Source organism: Erpetoichthys calabaricus, chromosome 4, assembly GCF_900747795.2.
Source record: "Erpetoichthys calabaricus chromosome 4, fErpCal1.3, whole genome shotgun sequence".
Taxonomy (NCBI): Eukaryota; Metazoa; Chordata; class Cladistia; order Polypteriformes; family Polypteridae; genus Erpetoichthys; species Erpetoichthys calabaricus.
Genome location: NC_041397.2, coordinates 131595311 through 131613477, shown reverse-complemented (window position 1 = coordinate 131613477; position 18167 = coordinate 131595311). Strand labels below are relative to the sequence as shown.

The window sequence follows — 18167 nt, the reverse complement described above, 5'->3', positions numbered from 1 at the left end:
TCACCTTCACAGTCACGGCTGACATAAGAGCACAATGTGGTTGACATCACAGCACAACTGGAATCACAGCAGCCATTTCCCCAATGGAGGGAATCTCATGTGTTTTTGTAAATTTTGGAAATGTATGGCAAGAAAGGAAGGCAGAGGTTGTAATTAACATCTTGAACTGTTTCACATTTTTGAGTGCTTTTCTACCTTTTGGCCTATGATTTTATTATTAATGTATATTATAGGTTTACAGGATCGCCTTCATGTATTAATCAATATGCAACACGTCACCACTCCTCAGAACCATGATTAGTTAAAGCCACATTTTCTCTTTGTCTGAAAAAATATCAAAACAGTACTAGTACTTTGGAAGGAAATTCCAAAATAGTAGCAGAATGAGCAAAATAATTAGCAAAAAAAAACAAACAGCAGAATTCAATAAACCTGAAACTTTTTATAGTTTTTTTTTTTGGGGGGGGGGGGGAGACAAAGGAACTCATATTATGTGTAATTTGAATTAATGTTTACTAGCTATTTGTGACAGTTCATGAGTTTGTAACTACAGTAAAAAAATCACTGGCTAGCTAACTTATTCATACTTTTTTGTGGTATAGCTTTTAATTAATACAGAATGTGAAAAAATATCATTTCCAAAATATCTTAAACTTGTATATGTACAGTGTCTTCCATACTTTTTAAAGTAAAGACACATTTTTTCTTGATTTCCCCCTCTGCTCCACTGTTTAAAACTACATAACAAATTGTTAAGTTGATAATGTTTACCCCTTTTGATGCTGGAAATGATTTCCTCACTTTTTATATTCTGACCAAGTCAGCATTTGACAAGGGTCAACACTTTAGCTCCTTTTTTACCACACTAGAATTTGAAGATGTTAAGATTTTTTTTCTCCTTCACTCTAAGTTGTGGCAAGTGATTAAACATTACTTTAACAAATGAAGCGTATCACATTGTTTAATTCATTTTTCGTACATCTACTGTTAGACTCAAAGTAACTTGAAGTCTGTGTCCACCGCTCTTGTGGCCTTATTAAATGCAATCTGTATGTCAGCACTAAGGCAGCACTTCAAAAATAAAATTGTTTCAATGACAAATGAAATTGCTTTTACAGTGGGTCCAGGCTCATTACAAAGTGTTTATCTTGCAAATTGCCTGTGATTTTATTTATTTATTACAAGCAGTGACTTCTTTTTTATTTGTTCTATTTAATTTCAATTAATCATTCGTTTTAGTTTTTATTGAATCTATTATGGATTTCAGCACATAGCAGATGGGATGGGTAAGAAAAGGTCACTGTTTATTAAAGATATAGCTTTAAAATGAAAACAGAAGACCACCAATTTTATGCAAGGTTTATTTATGAAGCTGTAATGTTCACAAACAAATTGTCAATGCACTGGAAATAACTTTAACACAAAAGAGTGAGTAAAGAGTTTTAGGCTAAATTTTGACAATTTGTAGTTTAGTTTAAAATCAAAATCAATGAAAACCAAAGCACTTTATTAAACCATTGTCTTATTACACAACTAATGCATATTGAAAAATCATAAGTATTGTTAAAATGTTATATATATTTAAATTTGCCCAGGAAAAATGTTTCATTTAAAAGAAATATCAGTGTTTCAATGTTCTTTGTGAGCATATCGCACATACCATGTACAGTAAGTAAATAAATTCAATAATATTAAATATTTTAAAAAGCACTTCTGGAGAGCAAGGCATATTCAATGTACTCAAAACCTATCAAAGCCTTTAACTAAAAATATGAGTGAGTTATTTTCATGAAATAACCAGTAGAAAATAACGTTTACACAAATAAAGCTTTGTACTGACCAGAGTCATACTACTGCACACAATTGAAGAACTATGTCATTTCATTCTGCTAACACAGACTGAAGTGCAGTGTCACAATGAAAAACACAAATTCTAGGCCACATATCATAATGCTTTGGTAAGTATGACAGTCACCTGGCAAAGAGAAAAACACTATGCAGCTTTAGAAAAATAGCAAAAACTAAAGTCCACTTTGCATTTTGTTCCACATAAACCAGAACTATCATTTAGTTATTATGGTTTTATCATTCAAAATACTACAAATTAATCTGAATAAGCAAAAAGGTTCTTATATTTGCAAATGCATTAGAATACTACAGAAGAATATTGTTTTAAATTGGTTTAAAAGACTAAGTATTTTCTTTAAATAATTAGCTTCTGTGAGTTGACAAGAATAACAATTAAGAAATTGCCTATTTTAAGTAGAGTAATAAAAAGCAGATTTTCTTCTGTGATGCCCGTATGTTTTAAAGAGCTAATTGTGTGTTTAGCAGCTCTGGAGGATAATCACTATGTAGTAGGTCTCAGATAAATCTCTCATGGGCAGACCATGCATTTTAATTATTTAAAACATAGCCCTGCTGATTACAAAAACATACTCTAAGTTAATTATAAGTTACTGAGGTACTATTATAAACCTTTCCCTCTGGCTCTTTGCTTCACTGAGCAATTTTTTACTACACGGCACGTTTTACGGTTTCTTTTCTCAGAAATATATTCTGTACAAAAATGTGTTGCCACATGCAAAAGACGGCTGAAAAAATCATATTTAATTATATAATAGATCTTACTTTACCTACAGGTACATTAACAATCATATGTATCTAAAGTTAAATGATGTATCTTAGATGAAGAAAACGTCTATTAGAAATGTTCAGAATTTGCAGAATTTTACACAATACACAATATCCGAATTGCATTGCCATACAATGAAATAATAATTGTGCAAACAATTCAGGGTAAACAAAATTAATCTTGTCTATACATATACAGCCAGATAAAGTTCAAGTAGCATTTTTGGCATGATTTAAATAAATAAAACACTTAAGTCGGCATCTTTAGAATTAAAACTGAAGGGAGATTACTAATTCATACAAACTATGACACTTTGCTCTTGAAAAATTAAATGCTTTCTTCCCTCAAACCATTTCTACATAATTGTTTCATAAATGCATATATGTTTAAAACATCAAAGCCTTTACAGTAACATGGCTTGTATTTTAAGATGCTGTTCACTGCAGTTTCAGAAGTTCTTAATCAAAAGAAATCTATTTTTTTTTTTACATACTATGTTTTTTTTTTTAAATATTCAAGCAGTTGCAATAATGAATACAAAAAAATAGGCTTGTTTTAAACAAAGAAAATTCCATCATAGACAAAATTAACAATATGAGAGCTTGGATATTTAATAATTAAGCAATAATGTTTGTTTTTGTGAATTTCTAACTGACAAACGTACAAAAAAGCCCTTTTAATGAACTTACCAATGCTAAAAGATTGCCTTTGCTTTGCAAGATTTACAGTTTTCACTAAACAAATACTAGATGTGTACAAAACAAATGACATATTGTAAACCTTTTAAAGTCTTCCTGGCTAGCAATGACACACTTAGTGGGACTTTCTTCTATATTCATTACCAATGTTCTTTCACCACTTTTGTTACACATGGTTTCTGTATCCATATTAAATCTCCAAGCTGTGGATTTTGTCTGAATCTTTTCATTTTAAGGAAACTGCCAACATGTCCAATTATTTGTTTATTTACAGGGCAACAGCAACTGCAAAAACACTGACAACACAGTACATGGTTCGATTCTCCCATCTAACAGTACAGTTTCCTAAAGGGAAAAAAAAGAAAAGAGGTAACTTAATTTAGTAATACACTGCTCTATTTGGTAGAGCCAAAAAACAGAAAACAATACAAGACATATGTATGGGAAATATTTATAATTTCATTTGGCCAACAAAGTATTAATACTGTATGTAGCATGGATTTGACCTATAAATGTACTGTATAGGCAATACAAGGCAATATTTATATTTTGCCTGCTTTGAATGCATAGTCTCTCTGAATAAAGTTCTGATGTATTTTCAGTCACTCGGATTAATTACATCCAACGTCCAGGATTATCTCTCTATTATAAAAAAAAATCTTGGGAAATCTTGGGAGGGTGACGAGATGTGATCTTCTCAGAAGACAATTTGACAACACGTGAGACTAGACATTACAACCTTAGGAAGCAAAACCTGTGAGATGGTGACTTTTGCACGTCACGCCCTACTTACAAACAATTTAAAACAAGTTCTTGGACATCTAACCTAGAAGTTGTTGGAATGCTTTTGGCAGACACACTTCATGTGCTCCCAGCTCTTAAAACAACGACAAGCAACAAGCAGAACATGCAGCTCGCCAGAAGCAGCAGCAAGCCAACAGATGATCCGACCGCATCTCCTTAGCGTGTGTTCAGCCCTCCATATCAGTTTAAACTAAAGCACTGTTGGAAGCACAGTTATAGTGAACTATCAAACAAGAGAACAATGCTGTTCCTTAGTGGACCTCTTCATAGGTCACAGGGAAAATAAAGGGAGAGTGGAATAGTTACTACTGTAGTATCCATTTCTGCCTCTAGAATGAGGCAACACCAATCTGAAAAAACACTGAATCTAACTGAATGCATTGCTAGTGCACAGCAGTGTTTCACTGATACTCTGATCACTTGTCTACTACAACCTGATGATTAAATGGGATTATTCATTACGGAACCCAACACAAATCTTTAAATGTGTTATTTCTTTCCTTTTTACAGTACGTAACATGCATTTCACAACCTTGGCAAATATCATGTCAAGACTTTATTGTCAATGGTGAATTCAGTCATTCTTAGGCCGGGTTTATACTTCATGCAACGCAACGCATGCTCCAGTGGACGATCCTGCTACGCAAGCATTTTACTGTTTATACTTGTGCGCGTACTTTACGTAAATCTGGAGGAATCCACCAGATGGCAGTGAGAGATATTATCACGGTGATTTCGGCTTTGCTGTGTTGTGAATTACCTGGAACACCCATTAAATTCTAATGACACTTTGCCACAATTTTCCTGAATAGGATGTTTAATGATTAAATCCATCAATCCAGGGATGTGTCCATTCCAGCAAGCATCAGCTCGTCGCAAGGTGAATACAAGCACTCACATACACTAGCATCATTTTAGTGTCACTAAATCTGCATATCTTTGGAAGGAAACTGGAGCTCACCGTGGAAACCCAGCAGGAAAACATGTAAACTCCAAGCAGGGAATACCAGTGACGTGACTCCCTGTGAGACAGCAGTGCTACTGCTCTGCCATTGTGCCACCCCCATGTGTGTAATTATTAACAGTATTCATTATTTAAATGAAATTAACGATTTATCTGTAAAATGTAACATACATACTTTAATACTTTTCATCATGAAAGTGATATCAAGTATAAATCTAAGGATTCTAAATGTGCAGAGAGTTGGAATATCATACATATAATGTGTTCTGTGTGGTGATCTATTGCTGTTTGCCGCTACAGTCAGGTCAGGAGGATGAGCCAGAAAAAAAAGACGGCACAGAAGATGGTATGTGAGACTTTTAAAAATGCATCTTTTCATTACAATCGGGAATATGTGACACTTAAATATAAAAGCACCATGAATGCATCTGTATGTTGGCATTTTGCTTCACCACATCGAACCATTCATCAAACATTGAAGAGCGCACATCGATCCCGTAGGATTCGCATTGAGGCTTTCTGTCACATGTAGATAGTAAACAGAGACTGTGACGTCACGTTCCAACTTTTATTACACTGAACCCCCCCCCCCCCACACCCCCCCCCCCCCCCACACACACACATTTTGCAGGTACTGCAACTCGCTCAAGCGTCGTGTTAATTTCTGAGGACCTGCACAGAGGACGAGTCAAATGAACACTAAGAACGCGTGGCAGCCATGATGTGTGCGCTTTCTGAACGTGAAGTATAAACAAGCCCAAAAAAAACTACTAGTTGGTGTAACAATTATTGGAAGCCTTGATAAAGATGAACAGATAAACTGCACAATATTGAGACTTTTACTCTTAAGTTAGTTTGTCTCTCCTTAAGAGAGTACTTCAGGAAATGGGGAACTACACCTTTAAGGGGAAGACACAGCACAGACAGACCGATTGGGCTGAATTTGATTAACCTGGAAAGGAAGGGAGAAAGAGAGAGAGAGACATCGACCAATGAAGTGAGGAGCAACAGCACATTAGCACCGAGAATCCATTTGCAAGCCACCAGCTGGAAGAAGGTTTGTTTTGCTCAAAGTTGCAAAGGAAGCACATCTCTGAAGGCAAACTTTTTTTTTGTAGTTTCACTGGAACGATCGACCATTGGACCGGTAGGACAGAACATTTATGTTATTAGCATCGACTGCCAGCATACTTAGTAGGGCTTCCGGCATTTCATGTCCACTTGAACTATAAGGACCATAAACCAGTATGTGATGATATGGGGGAATCAGGTTATCTCTGGCGAGAGCATCTCACAACCTAATTTGTGAATGTTTGTCATTAATTCTTGTTGTTTAGGAAAAAATGTTTAAACTGTTTTGTCTGTTAATACGAAAATATACTTTTTTACCTTTCATTGCGGGCGGCACGGTGGCTCAGTGGTAGCGCTGCTGCCTTGCAGTAAGGAGACCTGGGTTCACTTCCTGGGTCCTCCCTGTGTGGAGTTTGCGTGTTCTCCCCATGTCTGCTTAGTGTGTGCTGTGTGTGTGTGCCCTGCGGTGGGCTGGCGCCCTGCCTGGGGATTTGTTCCTGCCTTGCGCCCTGTGTTGGCTCCAGCAGACCCCCCGTGACCCTGTGTTAGGATATAGCGGGTTGCATAATGACTGACTGACCTTTCATTGCTTTAATGCTTTTTATCATATGTTGATCTAGGGCGTTTGGTGAGTGGATCAAATAGAATGAGCACTGGTCACGTAACCTGAAAGTTGTCTATAAAGTACTGTTATTACACTAGCAGTATTCTGAACGTGTGGTAGCCCTGGGCTTAGTTGTTCTCCATGGGTGGCAGAACACACTAATGGACTACCTTTCTCAATTCACACTATAGTTTTTCAATGACTACAGTTTAATGACTTAAGTGGCATTTGCAAAACCTTTATTGAATTTTGAAGTATGTTAGAGGTTACTGTATTGCTGAGAAATCTAAAAAATGTAGTCTGACTGGTATTTGGCTAATATATTCAGACACATCATCACAAGGACCACAGGGTCACTAAGAGCCTAACACAAATGTACAAGATGCACTTGCATCTTCAACCATTGCTCTAGTGACTCTTCCCTTCTTTAGTACTAAGTCATAAGTTTAACTTTATACATTTTTATCATCCATTACCTAATCTATAAAGATCAAATTCTATCTGTTTCTTTTTGATTTGCCATTTTTGGCATTCTTTGTTAAGAGCAAATGTTTACCTCACACATTGCCTTTTTTTCTGAAGCATATAGTTAGTGACCATCCACTACAAATCTTGGCATACTTCAAAATGTAACAGAAGTTCCGAGCTGCAATATAATGCAATGGAAGAAAAATGGTATTGGTCTCTTAAAGAGTTTTTCAGTTCCCAAGGTAGCAGATAAAAAAAATATGGTAAGGGTACTTCCATTTCTGTCACAAACCAACAGAACTACCAAATGCCCAAAGATGTAGATTTCAAACATGATACATACCTTTTTAACTACCATATTTTCCTGACTACACCGTGCATATTTCATCTCTTTCAGTAAAAAAAATTAATTGTACAACCCGCACCATTGTATAATCCACACTTTTTATCTTTCAGTAAAACAAAAAAAACTGTATATGCTCACTCTTTCATTAAAAAATACAAATAACTAGAACACCTGAACAAATTAACCTGCAACCAACAATAGCCTGCATGCACAAATTATTGCTCCATTTTTATCTGTTGCATTGTTCACCATAAAAGTTATTCAATACTGAACAACAGCTTTGCCTCGTGCAAACAGCATTTTGTAATAAAATCAAGTATATTTTCTATACAACTGATATTTTGCTGCTACTGCCGAATTTTGTTCTGTCATGAAACGGCGAACTTCACATTACTAACCAGCCACCTTATCCACATACTGAATTGGTTCCTAGCACGTGTAAGCTGATCTTCCAGGTGTAATACAATTTTCATAGCCTTCCACTTCTGCATGCTCTTTGGTGGCTGCAATATTATTATATTCAAGTGTAAGCAACAAGTTTTAGTCCAGTTTGGATGCTGTTACGCACAAGGAGTCAAAGTGGATAATGATATGTATAAGTTGAACTCATAAAGTCTTCATTCAGCTAGCTAAAATATACAAGAAGCTCTTTCAAACTCCAATAAGTACTTGCTTCTCTGTGCTGCAAAGTCATTTCAATAGGTTGGCATTTTTAAACAGGACTTCCCTATCCACTCCTGCTCCATTGAATAGGATGCAAGCGCAAAGTGACAGGCAGACCCTTTCTAAAGAAAAAATAAAACTATCAAGTTTAGAAGCTCACGGTGGGCTGGCAAAGGCTCCCAATTGACTGCCTGTTGTATTCTAACCTGGTAAACCCAAGAGAACTTACTAGATGCACAGGCATTCATGTTTAGGAAAAACAATGACATATTGATAACATACAAAGCAGAGAGTCTGCTCTTTTATGTACTGGAACCAAAAAAAAAACAACAAAACATTATGTATGTCTACTGGGACTGTCAAGTCAAATGTCACTCTTTGAATAATTCAAATGTATTACAGAAAAAAAAATTCCTCTAATGTTGATAACAGAATGTAAGCGAACATATGATTGTTTTTTTTCCTTGCACTACTTTCCATATTGTATTACTCTAAATTGGCTATTTTTTGGAAAAGCCCTACAAAGTGAACATGAACCTATCACAGAATTTGGCAGCTGATTTTCCTACTCCCGCATCTCTGCTATTGGATAACACCATTATGAAAGTCACTCTTGCACTCAAGATTTCTGATTTGCTGCTGTTTTATGCTGCAACTGTTAAGCGATGGAGTATGTACAGTAAACAAAATTTTCTTTTCTCCATTAAACACTACCTTTTAAAGAGTCTTTTCAGCAGTGCACATTTTAAGTACCTTTGCCAACATGCAGTTTTACACACAGTCTACACTACAGAGGAGTTTTCACTTAACACGCATTTAAAGTGTTATATTGTTTTCTTTCAGCTGTAAAGGGAAAAGGAGTGAGTTTATATTAGTTTTACAAGTAAGTCTTTGACCACCCATTTCTACATACTGCACTCAACTTATATAGTAGAGTCTAGTCCAACAGTCTGTTGTCTACCAGTGATGTGTTTTTTTTTTTATCCTTCCATTTAGCCATGGAACTAACTATAGATTATGCCTCATCTGGTTTACTTTAACCTTTGTTAGACACTGTTAGTTTACTGTATTCGACAAACACGAACAATAAACATGCACACTCTTTTTACAGAATATCTGTAAATTGTTTTAAATAAAAATATTGCAAATAAATAATGCTAATGTAGCATTGCAGAGTTGGGTTTTGCACATAATATACAACAATTATTATAAAATGAATGAATAAATGCTGACAGAAACACATAAGGTATTTACCCTTTGCAGAATTAAATATTCAATTAACAGCTGTTCATACTTAGACCTTAACTGTCCATCTGAACTGTTACACTAATGATTAAAATATTAACACATATTGTTCAGGTGATTTTATATGTATTTCTTATGTAGATTACTGGATTACACAACTTTGTTGTCACAGTGACCCCTTTTTTAGTAAAGCTCTGTATTTTCAAGGGTTGTAATAGTAGATTTTTTCCTCCCCATGTGTCTTTTAAAGAACACTAAACAAGTCATAAGCACTTTGTGCTTTACAGATGTACTGCAACCAAAAAATACAAAAATCCTGATAAGAAAACTATATATATATTTTTTAAATTAATACAACCTAAATGTACTATATATATGTGCCTAGAATGATTTTTACTATATCGTAACATTCTAAAATAACCTGTTGAATGACAGAATGCCTTCCATAATGTCATTAGTATTCAAAATCTTTATTATAATAAGGTTTTGTACATGGACTTCACAAAAAAGAAAAAGAGAATGAGATTTAAACTAGACTCAGACAATGTCCTAATGAGGTTCAAGCACAGTGCGGTGAAATTGTTTTCTAATGGCGGTTACAGTTTTTGCAATGGGTGTTATTAATAACATTAATTTAATCTATTTAAATGTTAAATTAAAATATGTTCATTTTAAAACATCATATCTTAATGTTGTTCCTTTTTTTTAACGTTTTCTTCTAATACTTAATGATACCAGCCATGCTAGAACAATATGTATTGTAGCAGGACATCTTTGCTGCTCACATGAAATATTGTTGTTAGTTTAAAAAGTCATGGAGGTTGGGCATTAGTTAAATAATCTACTACTACAGATGTTGTACTGTAGTCCAGAGAAATTATTACAATTGATTGCATAAGAATTGTAGTTTCATATCTAAGGCACATGGTATATTGCTTTTCCAGTAGCCCATAAAGGGTAAAAACTAGTGCTGGAAGCTGATGGGTTCTTTATACTGATTGCCAGTTAAATTCTTTTCTGAAAACAGTGTATAGTGACTGTTTGTTCAAGACACTCTTTATAACCACTATTGAAAGACTAAAATCTATGTTTTTAAAAATTAATGGAATTAATTAATTAATAACTGTAAGGGTTACATAACTTTTAACTATAATAAAAATAAATTAATTTAATTATCAAATTTCACATATTAGAATGGTGTTACAATAAAATGGAGATACCTTGGGCCTAAATTAGTATGACAGCATACAGCGTATTTATAGTGATATGTAAAGAACATTAACTGATGAACAAATATGTTAAGGAAAAAGACGTTTAGGAAAAGCAGATAACTTACCATCTGTGGTGGTATCCCAGTAACAAGAACTTGCAGTGTGTAGACCAGCTCCACTCTTCTGCATTACAGCACAATTTACTGGAAAAGACATTATTATTATTATTATATATTTCTCTTCTGGTTTGTCCTGCTTCCTGTTCAAAAGCGGTCCCGCCCACACGCAGCCGACACAGCATTTCTCGATTGCTATTCGTCCTCTTCCAAACCCTTCCCCACACTGCCTGCGGCTCCTCTTCAAAACCGGTCCCGCCCACACGCAGCCGACACGGCATTTCTCAATTCCTATTCCTGCTCTTCCAAACCCTTCTCCACGCTGCCTGAGGCCTCCCATACACCCCCACGCCGCTTTTCTCGATTCCTATTCCTCCTTCGGACTACCATGTTCCCCGCTCCTCTCTCATGACCCCATTGGGGTCACATCACCGCCCTATATCTAGCCTGACCGCGTGACCTTTCACTTCAGTCATGTGTGCGCCTGGGAGTCTTTTCCGTAATCTGCTACAGAAAGGTACTCTGTCGACCAATGGCATTGGTTTTCGCTCCTTGCTATTGGTTTCGCTCCTTCGTATTTTCGTTATACTGCGACGGTTGTTTCCTAAGCCTTTGTTATAAAATGAACGACAGTATCTTCTCTGTCAACGGGTTTTTGTACAATGTCATCTCTATTCCGGGATCCAGCAACTGCCTGTTCCTATCAGTGGGTTATTTCTTGACACAAATGGTTGACGAAGGCAATGCACTCTCACTACGTCATAGGGCAGTAGATTTCATTGCATCACATTGGGACAGATTTGGAGACGTTCTTCCTGTTGTTCTTTCCAATACAAGTCGAGTTATCACAACAAGTCAGGAGTACTATCAATACATGGCAACATCTGGAGTTTGCACACAATTCCCACTCAGACTCGCCTTCTCCATGACTATCAACAAGTCCCAAGGACAAACGTTTGCAAAGATTTGCATTAATCTACAACAACCAGTCTTCAGCCACAGTCAGTTGTATGTGGCTTTTTCTAGGGTTAGATCTTTCGACTCATTATCTGTCATCTCCACCAAAAACACCTATTCACAACTGCGTTTTTCAAGAAGTATTTATTTCTTCTTGATTTCTGAATTCCTTTCTCACCGTTTTCAGTTCCTATTCTTACACCGCCATATGCTACGGTGGGAGTCGGCTAGTTATTATTATTACTATTCACTATGGGGAGTGGCTGCATTTTGCAGTATCTCAATGTCTCTATTTTCTAGCATTGCAGTGTTTGTTCTAGCTAGCAATACTATACTGTAATGATGGTCATTAGCTAAGTCAGAACTTTTCTTTTTAATTATCTTGCTTGATAGGCATTCTGGTTGTGTTTAGACCAAAGTGTGTATGTATATTTTTTCATTTACTTACTTATCTAACTATTTATGCATTTATTTATTTAAAATGTTTATGTAAAAAGCCAGATTTCCCCCTGTTGACATATAAAGTGTGTTTGTTCATTTAATCATTCTATCTATCTTTCTATCTAATCTGCTGCTGAAACTTTTAATTATGTTTTTAACTTTTAGGATGCTTTATTCCACTGTGCTTTTTGACAACAGTAGCAAAGGAATTATGTATATGCGGTATCAGCTATTACCCCTATGACAGCAGACTTTATTTGCCCAAAAGGAGATGAATATGCTGAAGAAGCTTTAACATTGATACTGTAGCAATATAACTGGTGTTAAAGGGAGAAACAAGAAACGGACATACAGTATAAACCGTATCTACCAGTAATAGTTATAGGAAATATAAGATCACTGGCAAAAATGATGGAAGAATTCAGTGTACTGGCAAGATCGCTGATGGAAAAACTTGAGTGTATCTTTATGTGTGTTAGTGAGATGTGGTTGCACAAACGTGCATGATTTGCATATTGCTTTAAATGGATTTACTATGGTAAATGCAGACCGAATACACCAACAGTGCAGTTAGAGCATAGTAGGAGGATAGCTGTCCTTCTAAACAACATGTCAACTTTAATCTCTAAATTTCCACTTTAAACACGTAGTTTATTTTGTCATTAAAGTAGAACACCATAAACTTTCGTTTAATTTACTAGTTTCTCAATCCCATTGTAACTAAAGTAACACATTAAATGCTTTGTTTTGTATTTGATCTTCTATGTGCATTATGTGTGTGAATCACTATGTGCTTCCGGGCTTTCTCTTCCTCCGACAGGACACAGAATCTATTACATTCGTAATATTACAGCTCTCTGAATAATTAAAATACTGAGATGTATGCGTGATATCATTTTCATGATGAAAGGAGTTAAAGCATGTTTATTAAACATGGGAACACAGTGGCGCAGTGATTGTTCATGTCTCATGCAAGATGCTTGCTGCGCCATGCGCGACCGTCAATGAAATACTTTATTGTAGCAAACGTACTAACCTCCAATTCCTGTCCTTACTTTTCTTTCTCCAAATACCCAATCACTACACAATCAGCTCTGTAATAGACATTAAGCCATCTGTAAGCTTAGAATGCCGATTCTTCAAACTTTTAAGGAACATCGAAATATCTTCGTAATATGTGTTTAATTATTATATCCATCTATCATTCCAGGTCGGGTCAGCACCAGCAAGAATACAGCGCAAGGCAGGAACAATCCGTGAACGGAGCACCAGCAGCTCACTAGTGCTGTGGCACCATGTAGTTAAAGTTTTATCTGTATAATATAATAAACATATTTTGCTGCATTTCATCTTAAAATTGATATTGTCATCATACAGTATGTAAATACACACTTTATAAAGTGGCTCAAGTTGTGCAATATTATAACTGTATCGCAAGTTTAAAGTGAGGTGATTGTACTTATAAGTATAAACAGTTCTACAAGGAGCACTTGAAGGACTGATTGAGTGCGTTTAGAGTTCTTGGGATGAAACGGTTTCCAAACTGCGAGGTCAGTACAGGAATGGCTCTGAAGCATTTGCCTTATGAGAGCAGTTCAATAGACAGCATGGCTGAGGCAGCGTGTGCTTGATGCTGTAAACCGATAATTCTCTTTCCGATCAGCTGCTGTACAGCTGTGATTCACACTCAGATACAGTGATATAAATTCTCCGAGTGGTGCAGTGAGAGTAATATGGAAAAAGATGATACGATGTGACAACACCTAATTAGAGCAGCTGAAAGAAGAAGAAGGTGGTACAGTGAGAGTAACAACGCTAAAGCAGTTATGGTATTTGGAATAGTTTGACCATTCTGTGGACCATTATATTGTTACAGGTTAATTACAATCAGATGCATTAAACTAATAAACAATATGCGGTTAATTTCAGTGTATTTATAAAGCCACGTCAGGGATGTAGATCTAAAAAAGAATGGGTAACCACACAGGAACAGCAGCACTGTTTCGACACTGTGTGCTGCCAGTCTGCAAAACCGAGCAGAGAACTTGCGTATGACAGGGTATGAGCTACCGTGGAAATGTGCGTGGCTTTACGCCAAGTTTAGGTTTTATACATTGCGATTTGAACATGGAAACGTTCTTACGCAACATTTTTGTGCGTACGCACCGTTTATACATGAGGCCCCAGGTCAGTGAGTCTGTTAAAATGCACACAAAAAACAGGATTAGGTGAATAACCTGGGTTAAGGCAGAAACCTGGTTTCTTAAAATATACCAATTTACATGCTTTAGTATTCTTCTGGAGTTCTCCTTTGGCAAAACGATCCAACATTATTAAAAGGTGCAAAAAGAAGCTAAAGATAATCATTGGCCAAAATGAGCCCGAAAACAAGCAGGATGCCTGCAATAATTTTCTTTCATTGGCAAGATTAGTTCTTCATGTTCTGTGAAGTCAATAACATCCATCCACTTTTCAGAACCGAGTCAGCGATGGTTTGGTCACTGTGTCACTCAATAACACAGTTTCAGCATATCTATAGAAAACATCTTGATTAAAACTAAACCAATGTTTTATTGTTGGATTTCTGTTACAGGATTTCACACATCAAACTTTTCTGCCTGGCTGGCCAATTGAGCTCTGCAAAGGAGCACCACCATCGGTACATTTACTTCTTGCTTTACATGGAGTACTGTTGGGATAATAACAACACAGCTATTTTTACTTCAATAAAATACGTTTTGCATTAGGTTACCTGTTATTTTAAAAAGTAATCAGCCTATTTAACCTAAGTTACTTTTTACATGTTACCCCACTGCTTTTAAGATTGTGCTGTTGAGCTTAGCAGTGTATGTTCAGCTCATCAACATAAATTTAGTGATTTCTGAAATATTGAGATAGAATATTTCAACCAGAAAAATGAATAATACAATCACAAAATTTATCTTGTAGTCCCTTCTACTTGTGGCTGCTGAAAGCAACATGTGCAAAGCTAACAAGTGAACAGACTGAAAGAGTGCAACGGACATGCACAGGCTACAAACTCCTTAAATGTTACCCGGTTAATGGTTTTTCATGGCCAAATAAAAAAAACACAGGAGATGTGAAAGGAATGAAAAACATTTTGGGCTTTAAACAGTTCAATTGCAGATCAGATGTTGGGAGTGCAGAGAGGGCTAATGAGTTAAATCAACTCTTTATGAGTTTTGACCAGGGCCTTCTTGCTCACAATTTACTCACCCAGGTGAAGGGTAACCTAAGGGGTTCAACTTCCTTTATGCCCCCTCTCCAGTCCAAATTATTCTTAAAAATTTTCCCTTCATACTACTGCATATCAACTGCCACTGTCTTCATCCTCATCCACCAGCTACAATGGCTTACACCCATAGTCAATGCAAAGCTGCTGGACCTGATGGTATTAACTATAAGGTATTGAAGGAGTGAGCTGGCAACTGTGTGTAGTTTTCAGTCTGTGTTTGATCATATAAAGGGTTCCAGCTGTATGGAAAAAAAAAACTTGTTAGGTACCAGTCCCCAAGGTAATGCAGCCAAAAGTCTTTAATAACTACTGGCTGGTGGCTCTGACCTCAAATATAATGAAGACCTTGTTAAGGCTAATATTGGCATACTTTCAACCACTGGTCAGAACAGCAGCAGATTCTCTGCAGTTGGCCTACCAGAACCACACAGGGGTAAATGATGCTGTCATCTACGCCAATCAGCCATAACGTTCAAACCACTGACAAGTGAAGTGAATAATATTGATTATGTTACAATGGCACCTGTCAAGGTGTGAGATATACACAGTACATCAGCAAGTGAGCAGTCAGTTCTTAGAGGGGAAAGTGTTGGAAACAGGAAAAATGGGCAAATGTAAGAACGGAAGCCAAACTGTGATGGCTAGATGACTGGGTCAGACCATCTCCAAAACAGCAGGTGTTCTGGGGTGTTGCCGGTATGCAATGGTTAGTACTTACCAAAAATGGTCCAAGGAAGGACAGCCAGTGAACCAGCAACAAGGTCATGGGCACCCAAGGCTCATTCCATGTCAAATCAACCAATGGCCCACGCATTTCGGACTCAAAGAATTCTGGAGAAATTACCAGGTGTACCCATGTTAGTCAGAAGACACCCTGTAAAATCTTTTTTGATGTAAGATCAATACTGTCCAAGATATAGCCAGTTTGCTGAGGGGAGGTGGGTGTCGATTTTATCAGGCCTCATTTTTTCATCAAATTTTACAAGCCCATAGTTGAAGAATTAAACTACCAAAGAGGCTAGAGACTTTGCATGCTGGTACATTAATTGCTATAGTATGTGATGAAATTAAAACATTTGGTCCAGATGACAATGTAAGGTGAAAGCAGCCCATTGCAACTGACCAAAATTTAATTTGAGTTTTTGGCTTAGCTCTGTTTAGGCCTCTAAAACACATAATTGTAACCAATTATATAGGCTTTCTGAAAAAGTAATAAACAGAAAGGTAACTGTATCACGGATTGAATAGCAGACCTCTCAAATCCAAAAAAATCATTTTGGATTTCATTTTCAGAGTACCCTAACAACATGTGCGAATGTGCAGATAATTTTTAAAATATTATCCATTTACCCTACATTGGCCCTTCTTTCTCAAAACACAAACCTTGCTTTTCTTGCACAAATCTTTCATGTTTATTTTCCATTCTAAACATAGGCTGAATGAGCCATGTTTCAATAATGGTAATCATTGAGTTTACTTGAGAATACCACTGTTACATCCTTACAGAAGATGGTGAACTCAAAGTCAGTCGGGTGTCTGGTGAAGACAGTCACCACTGAAGCAGCAGATGAGATCCTGATACTGATGTGTGTGGGGATCAAAGGCTAGCCTCTCTGGTCTGATCTCAGAGAAGAGCTACTCCAGCATAAATTTCTGGAAAATGTAATGCTGGCCATGAGAGAAAGGTATCAGAACACAAAGTATATCACGGCTTGCTGTGTATGGGACTGTGTAGCTGTAGACTGATCAGAGTGCCCTTGCTGAACGATGTTTACTGCATGCAAGTGTCAGAACTGGACAATGCAGTAATGGAAGAAGGTCATCAGATGAACATTGTTTTCTTTTAAATCATGTGGATATCCAGGTGCGTGTGTGTTGTTACCCTGCGGAAGACATGGCAGCAGGATGCCCTATGGGAAGAAGGCAAGCCTGTGGAGGCAGTGTGATGCTCTGGACAATGTACTAATGGGAAACCCTGGATCCTGGCATTCATGCGGATGTTACACCTCAGACTTTAAATACAACACTAAATTTTGTCATCTGCAGAAAGTTTCTGATGATACAGCTATAGTTCTGTGAATCAGTATTGTGCAAAAGAATGAAAACTGGACACTGGTAAAAGACTTTGTTGAATAGTGAAAAGTGAATAACTCAACATCAATAAGAAAGAGGAGATAATCACAGACTTCAGGAGGATCAATCCACTCTGTCCCCAGGTTTTCAGTTATGATGAAGATGTGGAGGTGGTGAGGACATAAAAACACCTCAGGGTGAATCTAAACAACAGACCACAAAGTACCACAAAGATGCTGTACAGTGGTGTGAAAAACTATTTGCCCCCTTCCTGATTTCTTATTCTTTTGCATGTTTGTCACACAAAATGTTTCTGATCATCAAACACATTTAACCATTAGTCAAATATAACACAAGTAAACACAAAATGCAGTTTGTAAATGGTGGTTTTTATTATTTAGGGAGAAAAAAAAATCCAAACCTACATGGCCCTGTGTGAAAAAGTAATTGCCCCCTGAACCTAATAACTGGTTGTGCCACCCTTAGCAGCAATAACTGCAATCAAGCGTTTGCGATAACTTGCAATGAGTCTTTTACAGCACTCTGGAGGAATTTTGGCCCACTCATCTTTGCAAAATTGTTGTAATTCAGCTTTATTTGAGGGTTTTCTAGCAT

At 36.7% G+C, this 18167-nt stretch overlaps 1 protein-coding gene across 1 annotated transcript in view; it reads right to left on the bottom strand.

Annotated features, from left to right (window-relative positions):
• Positions 1–467: 467 nt before the first annotated feature.
• dynlt3 (dynein light chain Tctex-type 3) overlaps positions 468–18167 on the bottom strand; it is a 37403-nt gene continuing 19703 nt past the window's right edge. Inside the window, exons 4-5 of the mRNA XM_028799795.2 lie at positions 10835–10912; positions 468–3678 (exon numbers count right to left, since the gene is read on the bottom strand). Coding sequence (XP_028655628.1) covers positions 3602–3678; positions 10835–10912 — 155 coding nt within the window. The 3' untranslated portion in view covers positions 468–3601. The remainder of the gene's footprint in view (positions 3679–10834; positions 10913–18167) is intronic.